This window comes from Acomys russatus, chromosome 26 (genome assembly GCF_903995435.1).
Source record: "Acomys russatus chromosome 26, mAcoRus1.1, whole genome shotgun sequence".
Taxonomy (NCBI): domain Eukaryota; kingdom Metazoa; phylum Chordata; class Mammalia; order Rodentia; family Muridae; genus Acomys; species Acomys russatus.
In genome coordinates this window covers 11,254,867-11,271,720 of record NC_067162.1, presented here as the reverse complement: position 1 = coordinate 11,271,720, position 16,854 = coordinate 11,254,867, and the positions used below count along the sequence as shown (strand labels likewise).

Below are 16,854 nucleotides of genomic sequence, written 5' to 3'. Positions count from 1 at the left end.
TTGAGTGGGCTCACGGCCCCCACCCGACCAGGGGGCGTCCCCCACAACGCGTGGTCGACCCTCATTGGCCTATGGTGCGACCAATAGAAATCGGCCATCTGGGATCCCAGCGTTCCGAGCCACAGCCTAACCTACTGAGCCGACTAGGATGCAATGAGAAGGGGCAGCTGTGGGTCTAAGCCAATCAAAAGGGCCGAGGGGCGGGCTCAGCGGCCGTGTCAGGTTAGGGTGAGAGGTGTGTGAATATAAATGGGAGCAGCGGCGGCAGCGTCCGTCAATACCGCAGAGCCGCTGCCCTACGATCGTTTTAAAGGGCCCGTGCGCCGCCGCCCCCTCGGCCCGCCATGCTCCTTTCGGTGCCGCTCCTGCTCGGCCTCCTCGGCCTGGCCGCCGCAGAGCCTGCCGTCTATTTCAAAGAGCAATTCTTGGACGGAGGTAAGGTCTGGGCCGGTCTCTAGGCCGCCTCAGCGACGGCTGGGCCTCCAAGCCCATGGCTGCCTCGTCGTGTGTAATGTAATTACCGTTCAGAGGGCCAACACTGTGGCCCCGGGGGACTAGAGCCGCGGGCGGTTCCAGTTGTGCGTCCTTGGGGGACGTGGAAGGCGCAGCGGTTTCCCGCGCCCGGAGTTAGGGTTCGTCCGCCGAGGACCTGAAGCCGCTCGAGGTGTCAAGTTCGAGGTTGGGATGGGACTCCCCCCTCCCCGCCCCCACCTGCTGGTGGCTCCTGACAGACGTTGGGTATGGGGGCGGGGGTCATCCGGCCCCGCTGATCTGACTCTGTGCCGCTCCCCTCCAGATGACTGGACCAACCGCTGGGTCGAATCCAAACATAAGTCCGATTTTGGCAAATTTGTCCTCAGTTCTGGCAAATTCTACGGGGACCAGGAGAAGGATAAAGGTAAGAGGTAGGGAGTGGGGGCTCCGATTCAGGACGACTTCCTGGAGGAAGCTGTAGTCAGCACACACGCTATTTGGGCTTTTCCCGGGAACATGGTAGTCAAGGACAGGTGGAGGAAGGAGGGGGGGGAGGTCAACCGGTGCCCCTAGTGGCCTAGAGTATTGGGGTCCACCTTACGACGCTCCCGTTCCGTCACAGGGCTGCAGACAAGCCAAGATGCCCGGTTTTACGCACTGTCTGCCCGATTCGAACCCTTCAGCAACAAGGGCCAGACGCTGGTGGTACAGTTCACGGTGAAGCATGAGCAGAATATCGACTGTGGGGGCGGCTATGTGAAGCTGTTTCCGGGTAGTTTGGACCAGAAGGACATGCATGGAGACTCGGAGTACAACATCATGTTTGGTGAGGGGCCCCCAGCCAGTGCTGACTGAAACCCTTTATAATCAGGAAGCCCATCTTCACACCATGGAAAGCATTCGATGGTGAGGGGTTGTGTCCTGAAGGGACAACGAAAGGGTTTACCAGATCAGGTGAAGGTTTACATCATTGTTCATTTGTGTGGTAGTTTGCGGATGTTCCTTAGTTTTAGAAACGAAGCTAATGACAAGATCTATGTAGGTATAATAGGGGCATGCTATGGTGAAGGTCAGAGGACAACTTTGGAAATCTCTTTTTGTCATCTGAGTTCCGGGATCGAACTCTAAATGTCAGGCTTGGTGGCAAGCACTAATTTACCGTTGAGCCACTTGCCCGGGCCCCATTTCAGATTGGTACAGTTTAAGAATCAGGTCTTTATTCAGCTATTAAAAACAAGGAATTCCCGAGAATTGTGGACAAATGGACTGAGCTAGAAATGATCATAATGAGTGAGTTAACCCAGAAGCAGAAAGACTCAAATGGTATATACTCACTTATATCTGCATACTAGCCCAAGGGGCATGTCCCATGAAAGCCTTCACTTACCAGGAAACTGGGACAGAGGGGAGGACATCCTGTTGGGACTCTAGATGAGAGAAGCATGGGAGAATAGCAAAGTAGAAAGATCCAGAGGGTCCTAGAAACCTACAAGAAGAACATTATGATAGGCAGGGGTCCCGCTCAAATTAAGGCACCAGCCAAGGACAATACAGGCGGTAAACTTTAAACCCCTACCCAGATCTAGCCACTGGACAGAACATTCTCCACAGTTGAGTGGAGAGTGGGGTATGACTTTCTCACGTACTCTGGTGCCTCATATTTGACCATGTCCCCTGGAGGGGGAGACCTGGTGGCACTCAGAGGAAGGATAGCAGGTTACCAAGAAGATACTTGATACCCTATGAGCAGATATAGGGGGAGGAGGCCCCCCTCAGGCACAGTCATAGGGGAGGGGAATAAGGGGGAAATGGGAGGGAGGGAAGAATGGGAGGATACAAGGGATGGGATAACCATTGAGATGTAACAAGAATAAATTAATAAAAAATTAAAAAAAAAAATCAGGTCTTACACCAGGCGTGGTGGCGCACGCCTTTAATCCCAGCACTCGGGAGGCAGAGGCAGGCAGATCACTGTAAGTTTGAGGCCAGCCTGGTCTACAAAGTGAGTCCAGGACAGCCAAGGCTACACAGAGAGACCCTGTCTTGAAAAACCAAAAAAAAAAAAAAAAAAATCAGGTCTTTGAGCATGGAGTAATAGTACATACCTTTAATTCCAGTACTGGGTGCATTGAAGTCAGGTGGATCTCTGTGAGTTCACAGTTAGAACTATGTAGAGAGCCTGTCTCAGAAAAAGAAAAAGCTGGTGTGGTGGCGTAGTCAATCCAGCACTTAGGAGGCAGAGGCAGGTGGATCACCATGAGTTTGAGACCAGCCTGTTCTACAAAGCGAGTTCAAGACAGCCAAGACTATACAGAGAAACACTATCTCAAAAAAAAGAGAGGGGGATCTGGTCTTCATTCCTGGATAAGGATAGCCATGTGCACAGGTAATCCAGCATCAGACTATTGAAGTGGATCAATACTTTAAAGCCAGCCTCACTGAAATGTAACAGTATCCTCTGTCAAAAACAAAATGGGTGCTGGAGAGATGATTCAGTGGTTCCAAAGAACTTAGGCCCAATTCTCAGCACTCAGATGGTAGCTCATACTTTGGTGCCAGAGGATCCAGTGCCCACTTCAGACTTCTGTAGGCTCCTATATACAAATGGTGCATGTGTGCACATACACATAAATAAATAGGTTAGGGCTTCCTTTCACAAACGGGTAGAGCCTGCCGTGGTGGGCAGCCTGCATATGTATGCTTCTTACGTAGGTCCGGACATCTGCGGTCCTGGCACTAAGAAGGTTCATGTCATCTTTAACTACAAGGGCAAGAATGTGCTGATCAACAAGGATATCCGGTGCAAGGTGTGCCTGGGGTAGTCACTTCAGTGGCTGTCATGGGAGGCCCAGGCACTAGCTTGGTGGGAGGGACTGCTCACCTCCTTCCCTCTTCAGGATGATGAATTCACACACCTGTACACACTGATTGTGCGGCCAGACAACACATATGAGGTGAAAATTGACAACAGCCAGGTGGAGTCAGGCTCCCTGGAGGATGATTGGGACTTCCTGCCACCCAAGAAGATAAAGGATCCTGATGCTGCCAAGCCGGAAGACTGGGACGAACGAGCCAAGATTGATGACCCCACAGATTCCAAGCCTGAGGTTGGTGCTTGGATAACAGTTCACTTCCATCATAACAGTGAAGGGAACCTGGGTATACTCTGACCTCTGTGTGCACTCCTAGGACTGGGACAAGCCTGAGCACATCCCTGACCCTGATGCTAAGAAACCTGAGGACTGGGATGAGGAAATGGATGGAGAGTGGGAACCACCAGTGATTCAAAATCCCGAGTACAAGGTAAGCTTGGGTGTTGGGTGTGGCGCACTGGTAAAGGTGCTTGCTTAGGTGCTGTAATTAATGTTGTGCCGCAGAAACAGCACGATGGGCCTTGGGGTTCTAGGCAGGGTAGTTGCTTATACTGCGGAATGTGTCCACCTCTACTCACCTGGTTCTCTTCTGCAGGGCGAATGGAAGCCACGTCAGATTGACAACCCAGATTACAAGGGTACCTGGATACACCCAGAAATTGACAACCCTGAGTACTCCCCTGATGCCAACATCTATGCCTATGATAATTTTGCCGTACTGGGCCTAGATCTCTGGCAGGTGAGAGGCAGGAAAGGTTGCCATGGTCATACTGGTAGATCTGGAGGGAAGAACAGGCACCAACCCCAAGGTGTTCAGACTCTGAAATGTCCCCTTGTGAGGCATTTCCTGTTTTATCTCCCTTCACAGAACAAAAAGTTGGTTTTATTGTTATTACTACAGTTATTTTCATGTATGCGGATGCATATGTAGAGGTCAGAGGAAAGCTCATTAGAAGTTGGTTCTCTTCACCATCTGAGTCCTAGGAGTCAACTCTCGGCATGAAGCGTGGCAGCAAGTCCCTTTTTTTGCTGAGCTGTCTCTGGCCCCGCTGAGCACTTTCTGCAGGCTGCTTGTCATTTGCTAGTCCTTTGTTAAAGTTGTGTGCAAATTGGCTCAGACCACCCAGTTAGAGCTCCACTTCCGCTACATAACAAAACAAGACTTAAAAAACATTGGTGCTCAGTTTTTATGGTATGATTTCTGTGCTTAGGACAGTTCTTTGCATGTATTGGGTAGGTAACTGAAAAGAAAGTGACTCCCCAAAATGCTTGTTTTAATTGAGAAACAACAGTATGTGAAAGTGAACTTGGTAGCCCAGGTCACTGGGGTTTGAGTTCTGGAGGCATGGCTTTTGAACTGTAGTGTTTCTCCCCTTCTCCCTACCCCCTTTTTTATGTTTTTTTGTTTGTTTGTTTTTTTGGTTTTTTTGAGGCAAGTTGGTCTTGGTATGTATCCCTGTCTGTCTTGGAATTAGCCATGTGCCCCAGGCTGGCCTGGAGTTCTTTCCTCCATGCCTTCCCAATACACCAACCAACCCTCCCACCCCTGCCTTTTATTTTTTACTTACTTACTCTTTAACATGTTCAAAACTCTGATTGGCATGAAACTCAAGTAGTCTGGCCTCTGCCACCTCAGTGCTGGTATCAAAAACATGTTTTACCACACCCTGCTGCTCATTTTGATAGGTTCAGAGACTAGCAAGGATGGAAATAGAGCCCTGTCTAGAGCTGGGGCTGTCAGAAGTCACTGCTGACCACCTGTCTTCCCATTCTTTCCCAGGTCAAGTCCGGCACAATCTTTGACAACTTCCTCATCACTAATGATGAGGCCTACGCAGAGGAGTTTGGCAATGAGACATGGGGTGTCACCAAGGTGGGCCAGGGTTCCTCTGCTTACTCTAGGGGTTAACTGGGAAGACTGGCAGGGAAGTGAGAGCCAGGTACTGAAAGATGTGGTCCATCCCCACAGGCTTCAGAGAAGCAGATGAAGGACAAGCAGGATGAGGAGCAGAGGCTTAAGGAGGAAGAAGAAGACAAGAAACGTAAAGAGGAGGAAGAGGCTGAAGACAAAGAGGATGAGGAGGACAGAGATGAAGATGAAGATGAGGAAGATGAGAAGGAGGAAGATGAGGAGGACGCCACTGGTCAGGCTAAGGATGAGCTGTAGAGGCCACACCAACTGCCTCCAGGGCTGGACTGAGGCCTGAACACCCTGCCGCAGAGCTGGCTGCTCCCAATAATGTCTCTATGAGACTCAAGAACTTTTCATTTTTTTCCAGGCAGGTTCAGATCTGGGGTGGATTCTGATTTTGTTCCCCTGCCTTTCCCCTCCTCTTTTTTTTTTTTTTTTTTTTTTACTGGTGTTTGTCTTTAATTCTTCAGCCCTCACTTCCTGGTTTCTCATTTTGAATCAACATCTTTTCCTTCTGTCCCTTTCTCCATCCTCTGGTCACTATACAGGGGTGTGGAGAACCCTAGGCTTGAGATTTCATCTGCTCTCCTTCCTGAATCTCAGGAGGGCAGGAGAAGGGGGGTGGTGTCTCCCCTCCCCCAGCACTGAGGAAGAATGGGGCTCTTCTCTTCCCCTTTCTCCCTTGCCCCCAGGACTGGGCCACTTGTGGGGCAGCCAGTTCTAGCACAGCTCACACTGAGAGTGTAAGAACTACAAACAAAATTTCTATTAAATTAAGTTTTGTGTCTTCCCTGTTGTGTCTCCTTCTGGAAGGATGTACATCAGGGAATCAAAAGTGGCCTTTTCAGATGCTGGTGGCTTGCTCATGTTTCAGCTATAGGAGTTAACAAGAGTCCCACAAAATGCCGTGGGTGCATTTATATGTATCCTGTAATATCAAACTAAGTGGGAGAGTTGTCATCAGGTGTTGATGCCAAAACTCCCTATAGTAATTCTTTTTGTGACAATAAACGTCTGAGTTTTGGTCTTAGCACAGATCTCACTGAGAGACTGACCAGAGCTTAGTGGCTATTGGGCAGATACTTGAACCCAAATCTTAACCATCTTTGGTTAAAAGTGGGATGGATCTCTTGTCCTGCTTCCTAAGACTACATATACATACGGAGGCATTTCAACCTTCACATGAGTGTGGTGAATGCTGGTAGCTCATTTTATAGTCAAGGGATGAAGTTCAGAGACTAGCCACCAACTTTCTCCAAGGGCCCATGTTTTGGGCACTGAGCTGATTGAAAAGGTATTGGTTGGTCCAGTAGTTCACTTGGAGACTTATTTTGCATTCCCTGGGCTCCCATCTCCACCACAAGGAAAAAGACTAGGCTCCCCACCATTCAGCCTTTAGGCTGCCATTAAATTTAGTAAGCTGCATGGGCAGGAGGAGGCATATGTTCTTAGAAGGAGTGCAGCCTCTGGTGAAGGGAGGGAGGCAGGTCTTGGGTAATTGCCTGATCAATGGTGTGGATAGGAACATTGAGCAAAGCAAGCTCCCGACTAGTAAATGGCCTGTTTGGCACAAGAGGATGTTGACGCTTGTCTTGCTCTATTTAATGTGAGTTTAGCTTCACTTAAGCCCCTTAAATCGCTCTTGATGAGCTGCCCCGGCCTTTCAAGGCTCTGTTTTCATTACTTTTTGGTATGTTGTGGTCTAAGGCTTCTTTAAAATATCCTACCTGCTCCCCCCTCTTGCCCCCCCTCCCCGCCCAATGTAGGTACCTTATGAGTTGGTGTAAGGAAGGGAAACTTAGGGGAAGATTGTGTATTTAATATAAAAGAAACCTGAAATGTTAAATTTTTGAGGTTTTGAAAGGGCAGTCGCTCATTGGAGGATTATGAAGAGGTAGGGGACTCATGAAGTGTAAGCTTATTCCAAAAACTAAGCCCTTGAAAACGGGGTCACGTAAGTTGCCCTGATTATACATTTAGGGTATGTAAGATTTATGGTAACTTATTTCTAGGCTTGAGTAACTAACTCTGCTGGGTTCCTATTAGTTTGGCCAGATCCACATTAGGTCACTAGGAACAAAAATCTATAATGAATACCTTAAAAACTAAGTGGGCCTTAGAAACCATTTTGCTGGCAGGTGACATCACCAAGGCAACGTGATGCCAGTGCCTGCAGCAAAATCTCATAAAACTGAGTTTGCGCATGTCTAAGGCGAGGTGTTGCCGCGCATGCTCTAGAGGTCGGGGAGCGTGTCACAAGCACAGACGACCTGCGAGTGCATCACACTTGCCCCGGAAGTGCTTGGCGCGCGGCGCGACTGGGCACTAAGATGGCGGCGGCGTGAGTTGCATGTTGTACGAGGATCCCGGGGCTGCCGCATTGCTTCAGCCCCGCCATGGCTGTCACCATCACACTTAAAACGTTGCAGCAGCAGACCTTCAAGATCCGCATGGAACCTGACGAGACGGTGCTGGCCGGAGCCCGGGGGCGGGGAGCGACCGGGTGCCGGGGTGGGTGGGGGCAGGGAGGCCGGGGATCCAACGGGAGGGGCGGGGAGGGGGACGGCGCGGCCGGGCTCTGCGCTCCCCCAGCGGCCCGACCTCCTCGGATCCCACCGATCGGCCCTGCCCTGCCCCGGCGGCTCGGGCGCCTTTCCCGGGCTGGTCCCAGGGCGAGGCCCCAGGCCCTGCTTCAGTGTCAGCTGTGGGCTCCACGTTCCCAGTCTGCAAGCTGCTCAGGTGGCACAATTTGGCATCAGTGGCCAAGAGGTGCCGACAACGATGATGATAATAAATGGTCTTGATCTTAAATAGTTTTGGTGGTCCGTGTTTTTTAGCTGTTTATTCTTTACCAGTCATTGAGCATTTTAGTGTCTTCTTGCTGAATCTGCTAAACAGTGTAGTCGTTTGGGGACTCCTGACTTTCCCCATTTCACAACCATGAAGTTAAGGAATTTTGCTATGGTCACAGCAAATAATGGCAGAGACAGGATTAAAAAAATTTTTTTTTATTGTTTCATGTAACAGCAACCTAAACATGTTGCGTGAACTTTAGTTTTTCTTTTTTCGAGACAAGGTTTCTCTGTGTAGCCTTGGCTGTCCTGGACTTGCTTTGTAGACCAGGCTAGCCTTGAACTCACAGAGACCCGCCTGCCTCTGCCTTCCAAGCGCTGGGACTAAAGGCGTGCGCCACCACTGCCCGGCTTGGTTTAGCTTTTTGAGAGTGGGGTCTGGTCTTGTTTTGTTAGTCCAGTGTGGTTCTGAACTTGTCAGTTCAAGTGATCCTTCTGGCCTTATCCTCCCAAGTAGCTGATACCGTCTTGGGCCACCTCACCTGAGTCTTCTCAAATATACTGAGGCCACTGGTATACTCTTCCATGATTTCTAGGCATGGTGGCCATGTCCATAATCCCTGAGCAGGGGTTTGCCTTGAGTTCTAGGCCAGCCTGGGCTGTGAAGTTCTAGGCCAGACTAGAGTACAGGATTAAAAATCCTGATCCAAAAATGAGGGAAGGGAAGAAAGATGTCCTCAATAAGTGCAGAAAGCTACTGTTTGAGGACAGCGATGAGTTTACCCTTTCATGTCTTTATTACTGTTTCCCTTCTCAACCACATGCTATCTGAAGTATAAGTTTGCTTTTCTTCTCACATCAGTGTTTTTTTTTTTTTTTTTTTTTCATGAGAATAGTGACTGATGTTTTGTTCTGTTCCCACTGGCCTTTTTAAAACAGGGCTTGGGGATGGAGTCCTTGTAGAGCATTTAGGACCCTGGTGTCCATCTCCAAACCACCACTACCGTTATACACACACAAGGAACAGCCTCAGTGTCTGCCTGTTGTCAGCTGTCAGCTGGACAGCTCGACTAGAAATCGTGACTGGGAGCAAAGCCTTTTCTCTAAACAAAAGGGAGGGAGGGAGTGTAAAGGTTTGTAATGGCCACTTTCTTTTACTTGGGTCAGCATCTCACTATCTACCCTCTTGCTGGCCTGGAACTCTAAGCGGTCCACTTATCCCAAGGGCTGGGATTAAATGTGTGCGCAACCATGCCTAGTCTTCCCCGAGGGTATCTTAACAGCATCGGTGCTATTTACAAACAGGACGCCATACTATGAAAGCTCAGTGTTTAATTCCTGTAATCCTAACTTCAGGTGAAGACGCTGAAGGAGAAGATAGAAGCTGAAAAGGGTAGAGATGCTTTCCCCGTGGCTGGACAGAAACTCATCTATGCTGGCAAGATCTTGAGCGACGACGTCCCCATCAAGGAATACCATATAGATGAGAAGAACTTTGTGGTTGTCATGGTGACCAAGGTGGGTAGATTAGCCCAGGAGGATGGCAAAGAGCTTGTGTGCCCTGGAGAGATTAGCCAGAGGCAGGGTGGGGCCGTGATGGGGCAGGGTGTTGAGGCTTGATAGGAATGCTACTGCCTGATCCCTTTTTCTCCCTGTCACAGGCCAAGGTTGGCCAGGTTACCCCGGCACCCCCAGAGGCCTCACCCACTGCTGCCCCGGAGTCTTCTACACCCTTTCTTCCAGCCCCGGCATCAGGCATGTCCCATCCTCCACCTACCAGCAGAGAGGACAAGAGCCCATCAGAGGAGTCAGCCACCACAACATCTCCAGAATCTATTTCCGGGTAATGAAAGGGCGGTGCCTTTACCTGCATCCCCCATCTTTCTGCACCTTCCAGTACCCACCTGTGTGGTTCCATGCACTTGCGGGGAGGGCAAGCCACCAGAAGTCAGGGTCCGATTTCTCTCTCTTGAATTTGCAGCTCTGTTCCCTCTTCAGGTAGCAGCGGGCGAGAGGAAGACGCAGCTTCCACATTAGGTGGGTGGGTGGACCTCAGGGCAGAGGTGACTGGGAGCCCCCGGCCATCAGCCTTTGACAGCCTCGTCTGGGTGTGGGAGGGTCCGGGAGCTGTCCTTCTGTGCCCCTGGTGACCCAGGCCCTGCTGCTTCCTCCACAGTGACTGGCTCTGAGTATGAGACGATGCTGACTGAGATCATGTCTATGGGCTACGAGCGGGAGCGGGTTGTGGCTGCATTGAGGGCCAGCTACAACAACCCCCACCGAGCTGTGGAATACTTGCTCACGGTGAGGGGGCCACCACTGCCTCCTGGGAGGCTGTAGGTCTCATTGCCTCATCAGGCAATGGAGGTGGAACCTGCCCTATTGGCTCTTGGATATTGAGTGTTGCCACCTAAGGCTTCCCAAAGAGGCTGGACAGAGAGCATGGAGGGCAGGAATGAGACCTCCCTGTCCTGTCAGGCGGGTTGCTTGGGAGAGGGAAAATGGGTCTGTTTGAGAGAACTAAAAAGTAGAATTTCTGACAGGGAATTCCAGGAAGCCCTGAGCCTGAACATGGTTCTGTCCAGGAGAGCCAGGTAGCTGAACAGCCGGCCACAGAAGCAGGTGAGCAGGTTGGACGGTGTACACTCAGGCCTCTACAGTCCAGACTCAGGAGCCCCGGCAAGGGTCTGACCACACCTCTTCCTGCCACTAACAGGGGAGAACCCCTTGGAGTTCCTGCGAGACCAGCCCCAGTTCCAGAACATGCGCCAAGTGATTCAGCAGAACCCGGCGCTGCTGCCTGCACTGCTCCAGCAGCTGGGCCAGGAGAACCCTCAGCTCTTGCAGGTGCGGCCAGGGTGAGGGAACGGAGACGCCTTTTCCAGATCCTCAGGGAATCACCCAGGGGCATAGCTTTGCTCTGAGAAAGCAGAGCTAGCAGAGGCCAGGTCCCTTCCTCCCTGATGACCTCTATAAGGTTCCGTGTAATCTGACTCCCCATGAGGTGGATGCTGTTGGCAACCCCCTGTGGAAGACATGAGAGGGCCAGAGCAGGCTGCCATATGTATGTCTGGGGCCTGGACTCTGGCCACAGCATTCTTCTGCAGCTCTTTCCTGCTTCTCAGTCCCAGCCTTCTTCCTGATCTGACTGTCCCTTCACCTTGACCCTCTATCGATGACCTAAATATGTGTCACCACACCAGAACCCTTAGAGCCCTCTCATCTGAGCTATGAAAAGGCTTCCTGGACCTCAGAGCTTTCAGACCCATTCTGCTCTGGTTGCCCGAGCCTATGACAGCATACTGTCTCTGCCTCCACCCCAATAGAGCCTCTTCTCCACCCAGTATCCTCTCAGACCCCTTAATTATACACATTGCTCCTGGTGAACCATCCACCCAGAGGCTAGATTGTGGAAAAGGCCATTTTTGGGTTTGTTTGTTTGTTTTTTGTTTTTTTTTTCGAGACAGCGTTTCTCTGTGTAGCTTTGGCTGTCCTAGACTCACTTTGCTGACTGGGCTGGCCTCGAACTCACAGTGAACCACCTACTTCTGCCTCCCGAGTGCTAGGATTAAAGGCGTGCGCCACCATGTCCGGCTGGAAAAGGCCGTTTGCAATGTGAAAATTGTCAGATGTCTGCAGAAGCCAAGGGTTGCATCTGAACCTCTGGATTTCCGAGTAGTGTATTTAATAGGTACTGGTTAGTGCACCCCTTTAAGCCCAGCACTGTGGAGACTGAGGCAGGAGGATCATGGAACTTGAAGCCAGCTCCCTCTAGTAGTGAGATCACCTCCAAAAAGAAAAAAAGATAAAGGTTGCAGGCAGGCTGAGAGTGCCTTACCACTGGAGTGCTTCTGTTTAGCAGCTGGAGGCCTAGTTTCACTTGCAACACTACAAAAGTGCCCAAGCTGCGCTCCCTGTTGGCCGCTGTGGCTTCCCACTGCCACAGGAGAAAGTTCTTCCCAGCCTTTCTGTGCTGTTTTTGCCACGGAGCTCTTCTGAGACTTGCTCGGTAGATCTATCTCAGGCACTCATGTGGTGCTTGTTTCAGCAAGAAACCTCCCCTCCTCCTGCCACAGACAGTAGGCCCCTCCCACAGGCCATCTGCAATTATTTGATTTTTTTTAAAAGATTTGTTTATTTATTATGTATACAGTAATCTGCCTGCATGTCAGATGAAGGCACCAGATCTCATTATAGATGGTTGTGAGCCACCATGTGGTTGCTGGGAATTGAACTCAGGACCTTTGGGAGAGTAGTCAGTGCTCTTAACCTCTGAGCCATCTCTCTAGCTCCTTGATTGATTATTTGGGTTTGTTTTGTTTTTCTTTTAATCTTACCATGTAGTTAGGCTAGCTTAAAAACTCACGGTCATCCTCCTGCTTACAGGCCATCCCAGCACTTGGTTACATTTTACTTTTTTTTTTGTTTGTTTATTGAGACATTGTCTCACCATGTAGCTAGCCCTGGCTAGTTTGAAACTCTTCTGTGGACCAAGCTAGCCTTAAACTCAGATCCACCTGCCTCTGCCTCCCCAGTGCTGGGCTTAAAGGCATGCACCACCATGCCCATTCCCCACCTTGGCACCTCAGCCTCCCACCTGACAGCTTGTTTCTATAGCTACATGGCTGCTTGGCCAGAGCAGGCTCCTTTAGAGTGTTTGGCAATTTGGCGTACAGGGCTGTAACATGGGGCCTGGGCACAGGTGGCAGGACTGCGAATTGTCATCCTTCTCCTTCTTCTCACAGCAAATTAGCCGTCACCAGGAGCAGTTCATCCAGATGTTGAATGAGCCCCCCGGGGAGCTGGCTGACATCTCTGATGTAGAGGGGGAGGTTGGTGCCATAGGTGAGGAGGCCCCACAGATGAACTATATCCAGGTGACACCGCAGGAGAAGGAAGCTATAGAAAGGGTAAGAGGCCTGACTGGAGAGCCATGATGGTGGGTGGCCCTAACCTCCTTCCGTCTTACCCCTGCCCATCTTCCCACAGCTGAAGGCACTGGGCTTCCCAGAGAGCCTGGTGATCCAGGCCTACTTCGCGTGTGAAAAAAATGAGAACTTGGCTGCCAACTTCCTCCTGAGTCAGAACTTTGATGATGAGTGATGCTGGGAGGCAAGAAGGTGCCTGCCCCACTCCACAAAAATTTTATAAAAGAAAAAGTATATATATACATATATATATATATACACACACACATATATATATTCATGTTTATTTAAGAGGAAGAAAAAAAAATCAAAAACCATTTAAAAAAAAAAAAAACAAAGCACCCAGCCCAGCTTTCCACCCTCCTGAAGTGGCCCCTATTCCCAGCTCAGTCCGACAAGACCTGGGCCAGACAGCTGTCCCCATCCTCTTAACAGAGCCCAGCCTGCTCAAAGTTGCTGGCAAGACCAGGAGGCGACAGATGGGCCCCTCTTGGCCTCTGTCCCAGCTCCCTGCAGCCAGATGGAGAGGCGCCTGCCTGCTTCCCCATCCCCTGAAGCATCCCCAAGGACAGCCCTCCCCCTCCTCCATGATGAGGGGAGGCTGGAGCCCTAAACTTGTATCCTCCATTGGAGTGGCCCAAATCTTTCCATCTGGAGTAAGTCCGCTAGAAGCCCAAGGCCTTCTCCCCAGTCTGGAGAAGAGGTAACATCAGTTCAGAAGGCCAAGGCCACCCCTACCCCAGAACAGAACCACATCTCTAATAAAGGTTTTAAAGTGAATAAAGTTTTAAAAATGAGCCCTAATAATGGTGCATGCCTACTGGAGCTTCTCACACCAGCTTGTGAGTCTGTGAGCTAGCCGGGCACAGGTTGACGTGGGCCTGCTGAGACATGGGGAAGAGGCCTATGAGCCTCGCAGATGGGGGCCCCCAGCATCTCCTCCCTCTGGAAAGTTGGGCCCCTGCCCCAGCTCAGCCCTAGAAGGGCTGCTCCCTCCATCACACAGTCTGCTTGGCTGTGCTCCCCCCTGGTAATTGGCTAATTACTGGAGATTAATGTTGGTAAACAGAAGCCTCCTCCTCTACTGCCATCTGTTCCTTCATTATTTGCCCATCCATTCCCTTTTCTCTCTCCCTGAAGCCCCAGTTCATGGCATGGCCTAATGTCCAGGTGTGAACCCAGCCCAGGAGAGGATTCTCCAGCCCAGGTGTTGGGGGATGAACCAAGGGGCCCAGGAAGTAACAACTTGAGGGAGGATAATGTGTGGAGTGGGGGCTGTCAGCAGCTGGCTTTATTGGGAAAGGAGCTTTCAAGAGGCGGGTTCCCCGGACACTGCTGGCTCCTGGGCGTCATCAGAGGCCATAGCAGCGAGTCGTGCCTCCTTCTTCTGCTGCTGTTTCTCCTCCTTGAGGCGCTTGCGCTGCTGCTTGTCTAGGTCCTGTAAGAGCTCCTGGAAGCGGGCACTCCTCGGGTCCACGTGGTAGCCCAGGCGTTCCTGGGCCTCGGCCTGCAACCGGGCCCTCCGCTCCTTGTCAGCCTGAAGCTTCTCCCAGCGCTCTCGTTTTTGCTGTCGCCACTTCTCAATCATCTGTGGCATCTTGGCCATGCACTCGGCGATGTGCTGCTCCCTGCAGAGGAGGGCACACAGTGAGGGGCAGACCACGCTAACCCTAATTCCACCCAGCTGTCTACCGAACCATCTTCATGCCCTGTCATGGATGCCCTCCTTGATGTCACATGCTGTGTGTGCCGAGTCCAAATTCAGCCACAGGAGCAACTGGATGTACACCCCCGCCCCCAGCCCTGTGAATCTGTAGGAACACTCAGGATTAGGACAGTCTATGGTAGACCAGGGCCATTCGGCTAGGGAGGGACAGAGCGGGGAACCAGCACGACTCTGGACATCTGACTGGCTTCTTCAGGCCTCAGTTTCATCTGTAAAAAGGGCCACTTGTCCTTTCAAAGCTGTTGGGAAGATAAGGCTAAATACCAGGAACACATTTTACCTGTCCTAAACCCTGCACCAGCAGTGGCGTCATCCAAATGTCTGCGTGGCTCACCTCCATTTCCCCCTCAAATCTGACCATTGACATGTGCCGCCTCTCCTGACTTCTGCCCATCAGTCACTACTCTCAGTTCCCAATACTCAGCCACAGTGGCCTAGTTCCTCAGGGCATACTTCTAGATATCTCCCACCCCCTCCCCCCAAGACAGGGTTTCACTGTGTAGCCCTGGCTGGCCTCGAACTCACAGCGATCCACTTGGCCTCTGCCTCCCAAGTGCTGGGACTAAAGACAGGATCTCACTACGTAGACCTGGCTGGCTGGCCTCAAAACTCAGCAATCCACCAGCCCTGCTAGGATTAAAGGTGTACTACACCACAGCCAGCTTACTTAGGATAAAGAGACTCACGAGTCCCCTGCCTCTGACCAAGTCTTCTTGCAAGTGATAGGCTTGGTCTCAACCTGAGGGCCTTTGCACCACTTGCTCCCTCTACTGGGAACTCTCTCTTGGAGATTTCTGGTTGGTTAGTTTTTTTTCTTCGAGACAGGTTTCTCTGTGTAGCCTTGGCTGTCCTAGACTCACTTTGTACACTAGGCTGGCCTCTGCCTCCCAAGTCCTGGGATTAAAGGCGTGTACCACCACCACCCGGCTGAGACTTTTTTTTAATAATTTAATTTTTATTTTATGTTTTGCCTGCATGTGTGTCTATATGACAGTATCAGATCTTGGGAGTTACAGACAGTTGTGAGCTGCCACGTGGGAGCTGGGAATTGAACCTGGGTACGTCTGAAAGAGCTGTCAGTGCTCTTAACCGCTGAAGCGTCTTTCCAGCCATGAGACTTTTCCAATAACTATAATCTGGTTTTATGGGGATTTGCTTAAACCTCACAAGGGCAGGCAAACTGACGTGTCCTCCAACATACATGTTTTGACTTCCCAAGTGTCCTTGGTCTTGTCTGTTTTGTTCCCTGCTGTGTGGATATTTAGATCCTTGCACAGAGTAAAGATGTACGGTTGAGGCTGGGCCTGCTACAGGCCTGTAATATCAGATATTCAGAAGGTAAAGACAGACAGATCCTAGATTCAAGGCCAACCTGGGCAACAGAACCAGTTCTGGCTAACTGACGCCTTGTTAAAAAAGTAAATAAAAGGAGGGTGGGCTACTGATACAGTTCAGTAGTAAAGGAAGAGGAAAGGTGGAAACAAACACAAAAACTGCAGTTGAATGACTGCAAGAATTTGCCTAGAAGTTTGTTTTGCAGGCAAATGAACATGTCTGTAAACCCTACGGCACAAGGATTCCGCATGTCACCTACGGAGGATTCATGGTTTCCGGGGCTTGGGGTGCCTGCCTCCCACCCCCCCCCCCCCCCCCCCCCCACGCACCTGGCTTGACGCCTTGCCTCCTCCGCCTGCTGCTTCTGGCGCAGTGACTCTTGCATGGTCGCTAAGCTCGGGTACCATTCCCGCTCCTCCGCTTCCAACTCGCGTAGCTGCTCTGGGGACGGCCACAGGGAGGCGGGGTCCACCCCGGAGGTGGCGCCGTACCGCCCGAACTGCTTGGCCGCATAGCGCGGCTCTAGCTGCCATCGCGGGGTCAGCAGGTCCTCTGGGTCTGGCCATTTGGGTCCGGGTCGGCGACGTGGGGGTGGCGGTGCATGGTAGCTGCGGGACCGGGGACCCAAAGCCACAGAGAGCCGCAGGACGTATAGCGTCCTCATCGCGGCCGCCGCCATCTTGGCTATGGGTCCTTGCGGGCAGAGAGGGCTGGCTAGGGCGCTGCCTGCGCAGCGGAAACCCCGGCTTCAGGTGAGGGAGCCAGGGACCTCCTCGACTATAGTCTATACAGTGTAGGTGACCGGTTAATGCAG

The 16,854-nt window shown here is 51.3% G+C and overlaps 3 protein-coding genes across 6 annotated transcripts; 2 read left to right on the top strand and 1 right to left on the bottom strand.

Moving 5' to 3' along the window:
- Positions 1-268: 268 nt before the first annotated feature.
- Positions 269-6,049, top strand: Calr (calreticulin). Its single transcript, XM_051168624.1, has 9 exons — positions 269-435; positions 797-898; positions 1,097-1,300; positions 3,187-3,281; positions 3,372-3,581; positions 3,664-3,777; positions 3,943-4,086; positions 5,128-5,220; positions 5,317-6,049. Exons 1-9 carry the CDS (start codon positions 345-347, stop codon positions 5,512-5,514), a joined length of 1,251 nt encoding a protein of 416 aa, XP_051024581.1. The 5' UTR covers positions 269-344; the 3' UTR covers positions 5,515-6,049.
- A 1,403-nt stretch (positions 6,050-7,452) lies between these two features.
- On the top strand, positions 7,453-13,672 carry Rad23a (RAD23 homolog A, nucleotide excision repair protein). Of its 4 annotated transcripts, none has more exons than XM_051168590.1 (9): positions 7,453-7,727; positions 9,408-9,569; positions 9,713-9,894; positions 10,033-10,088; positions 10,228-10,355; positions 10,595-10,681; positions 10,773-10,898; positions 12,797-12,896; positions 13,041-13,672. In XM_051168590.1, exons 1-9 carry the CDS (start codon positions 7,656-7,658, stop codon positions 13,094-13,096), a joined length of 969 nt encoding a protein of 322 aa, XP_051024547.1. In that variant the 5' UTR covers positions 7,453-7,655; the 3' UTR covers positions 13,097-13,672. The 4 variants fall into 4 exon arrangements, with proteins under 4 accessions (XP_051024547.1, XP_051024545.1, XP_051024544.1 ...); XM_051168588.1 differs by having other exon boundaries at positions 7,470-7,727; positions 10,595-10,673; positions 10,765-10,898; positions 12,797-12,961; XM_051168587.1 differs by having other exon boundaries at positions 7,471-7,727; positions 12,797-12,961.
- On the bottom strand, positions 13,668-16,748 carry Gadd45gip1 (GADD45G interacting protein 1). Its single transcript, XM_051168591.1, has 2 exons — positions 16,370-16,748; positions 13,668-14,607 (listed from the first exon to the last, which is right to left on the bottom strand). The coding sequence occupies exons 1-2, from the start codon at positions 16,717-16,719 to the stop codon at positions 14,289-14,291; spliced, it is 669 nt and encodes a 222-aa protein (XP_051024548.1). The 5' UTR covers positions 16,720-16,748; the 3' UTR covers positions 13,668-14,288.
- Between the last annotated feature and the right edge of the window lie 106 nt (positions 16,749-16,854).

What these genes read in the sequence shown, in the direction of transcription:
- Rad23a (XM_051168588.1), top strand. Translation starts at nt 7,656, where the DNA reads ATGGCTGTCACCATCACACTTAAAACGTTGCAGCAGCAGACCTTCAAG. An exon ending in AGACGCAGCTTCCACATTAG is followed by an intron (nt 10,089 to 10,227) that starts GTGGGTGGGTGG and finishes CTTCCTCCACAG; the next exon opens with TGACTGGCTCTGAGTATGAG. An exon ending in AGAACCCTCAGCTCTTGCAG is followed by an intron (nt 10,899 to 12,796) that starts GTGCGGCCAGGG and finishes TTCTTCTCACAG; the next exon opens with CAAATTAGCCGTCACCAGGA.
- Gadd45gip1 (XM_051168591.1), bottom strand. Translation starts at nt 16,719, where the DNA reads ATGGCGGCGGCCGCGATGAGGACGCTATACGTCCTGCGGCTCTCTGTG. An exon ending in GAGGCAAGGCGTCAAGCCAG is followed by an intron (nt 14,608 to 16,369) that starts GTGCGTGGGGGG and finishes CCTCCTCTGCAG; the next exon opens with GGAGCAGCACATCGCCGAGT.
- Calr (XM_051168624.1), top strand. Translation starts at nt 345, where the DNA reads ATGCTCCTTTCGGTGCCGCTCCTGCTCGGCCTCCTCGGCCTGGCCGCC. An exon ending in GGACCAGGAGAAGGATAAAG is followed by an intron (nt 899 to 1,096) that starts GTAAGAGGTAGG and finishes GTTCCGTCACAG; the next exon opens with GGCTGCAGACAAGCCAAGAT. An exon ending in GGAGTACAACATCATGTTTG is followed by an intron (nt 1,301 to 3,186) that starts GTGAGGGGCCCC and finishes CTTCTTACGTAG; the next exon opens with GTCCGGACATCTGCGGTCCT.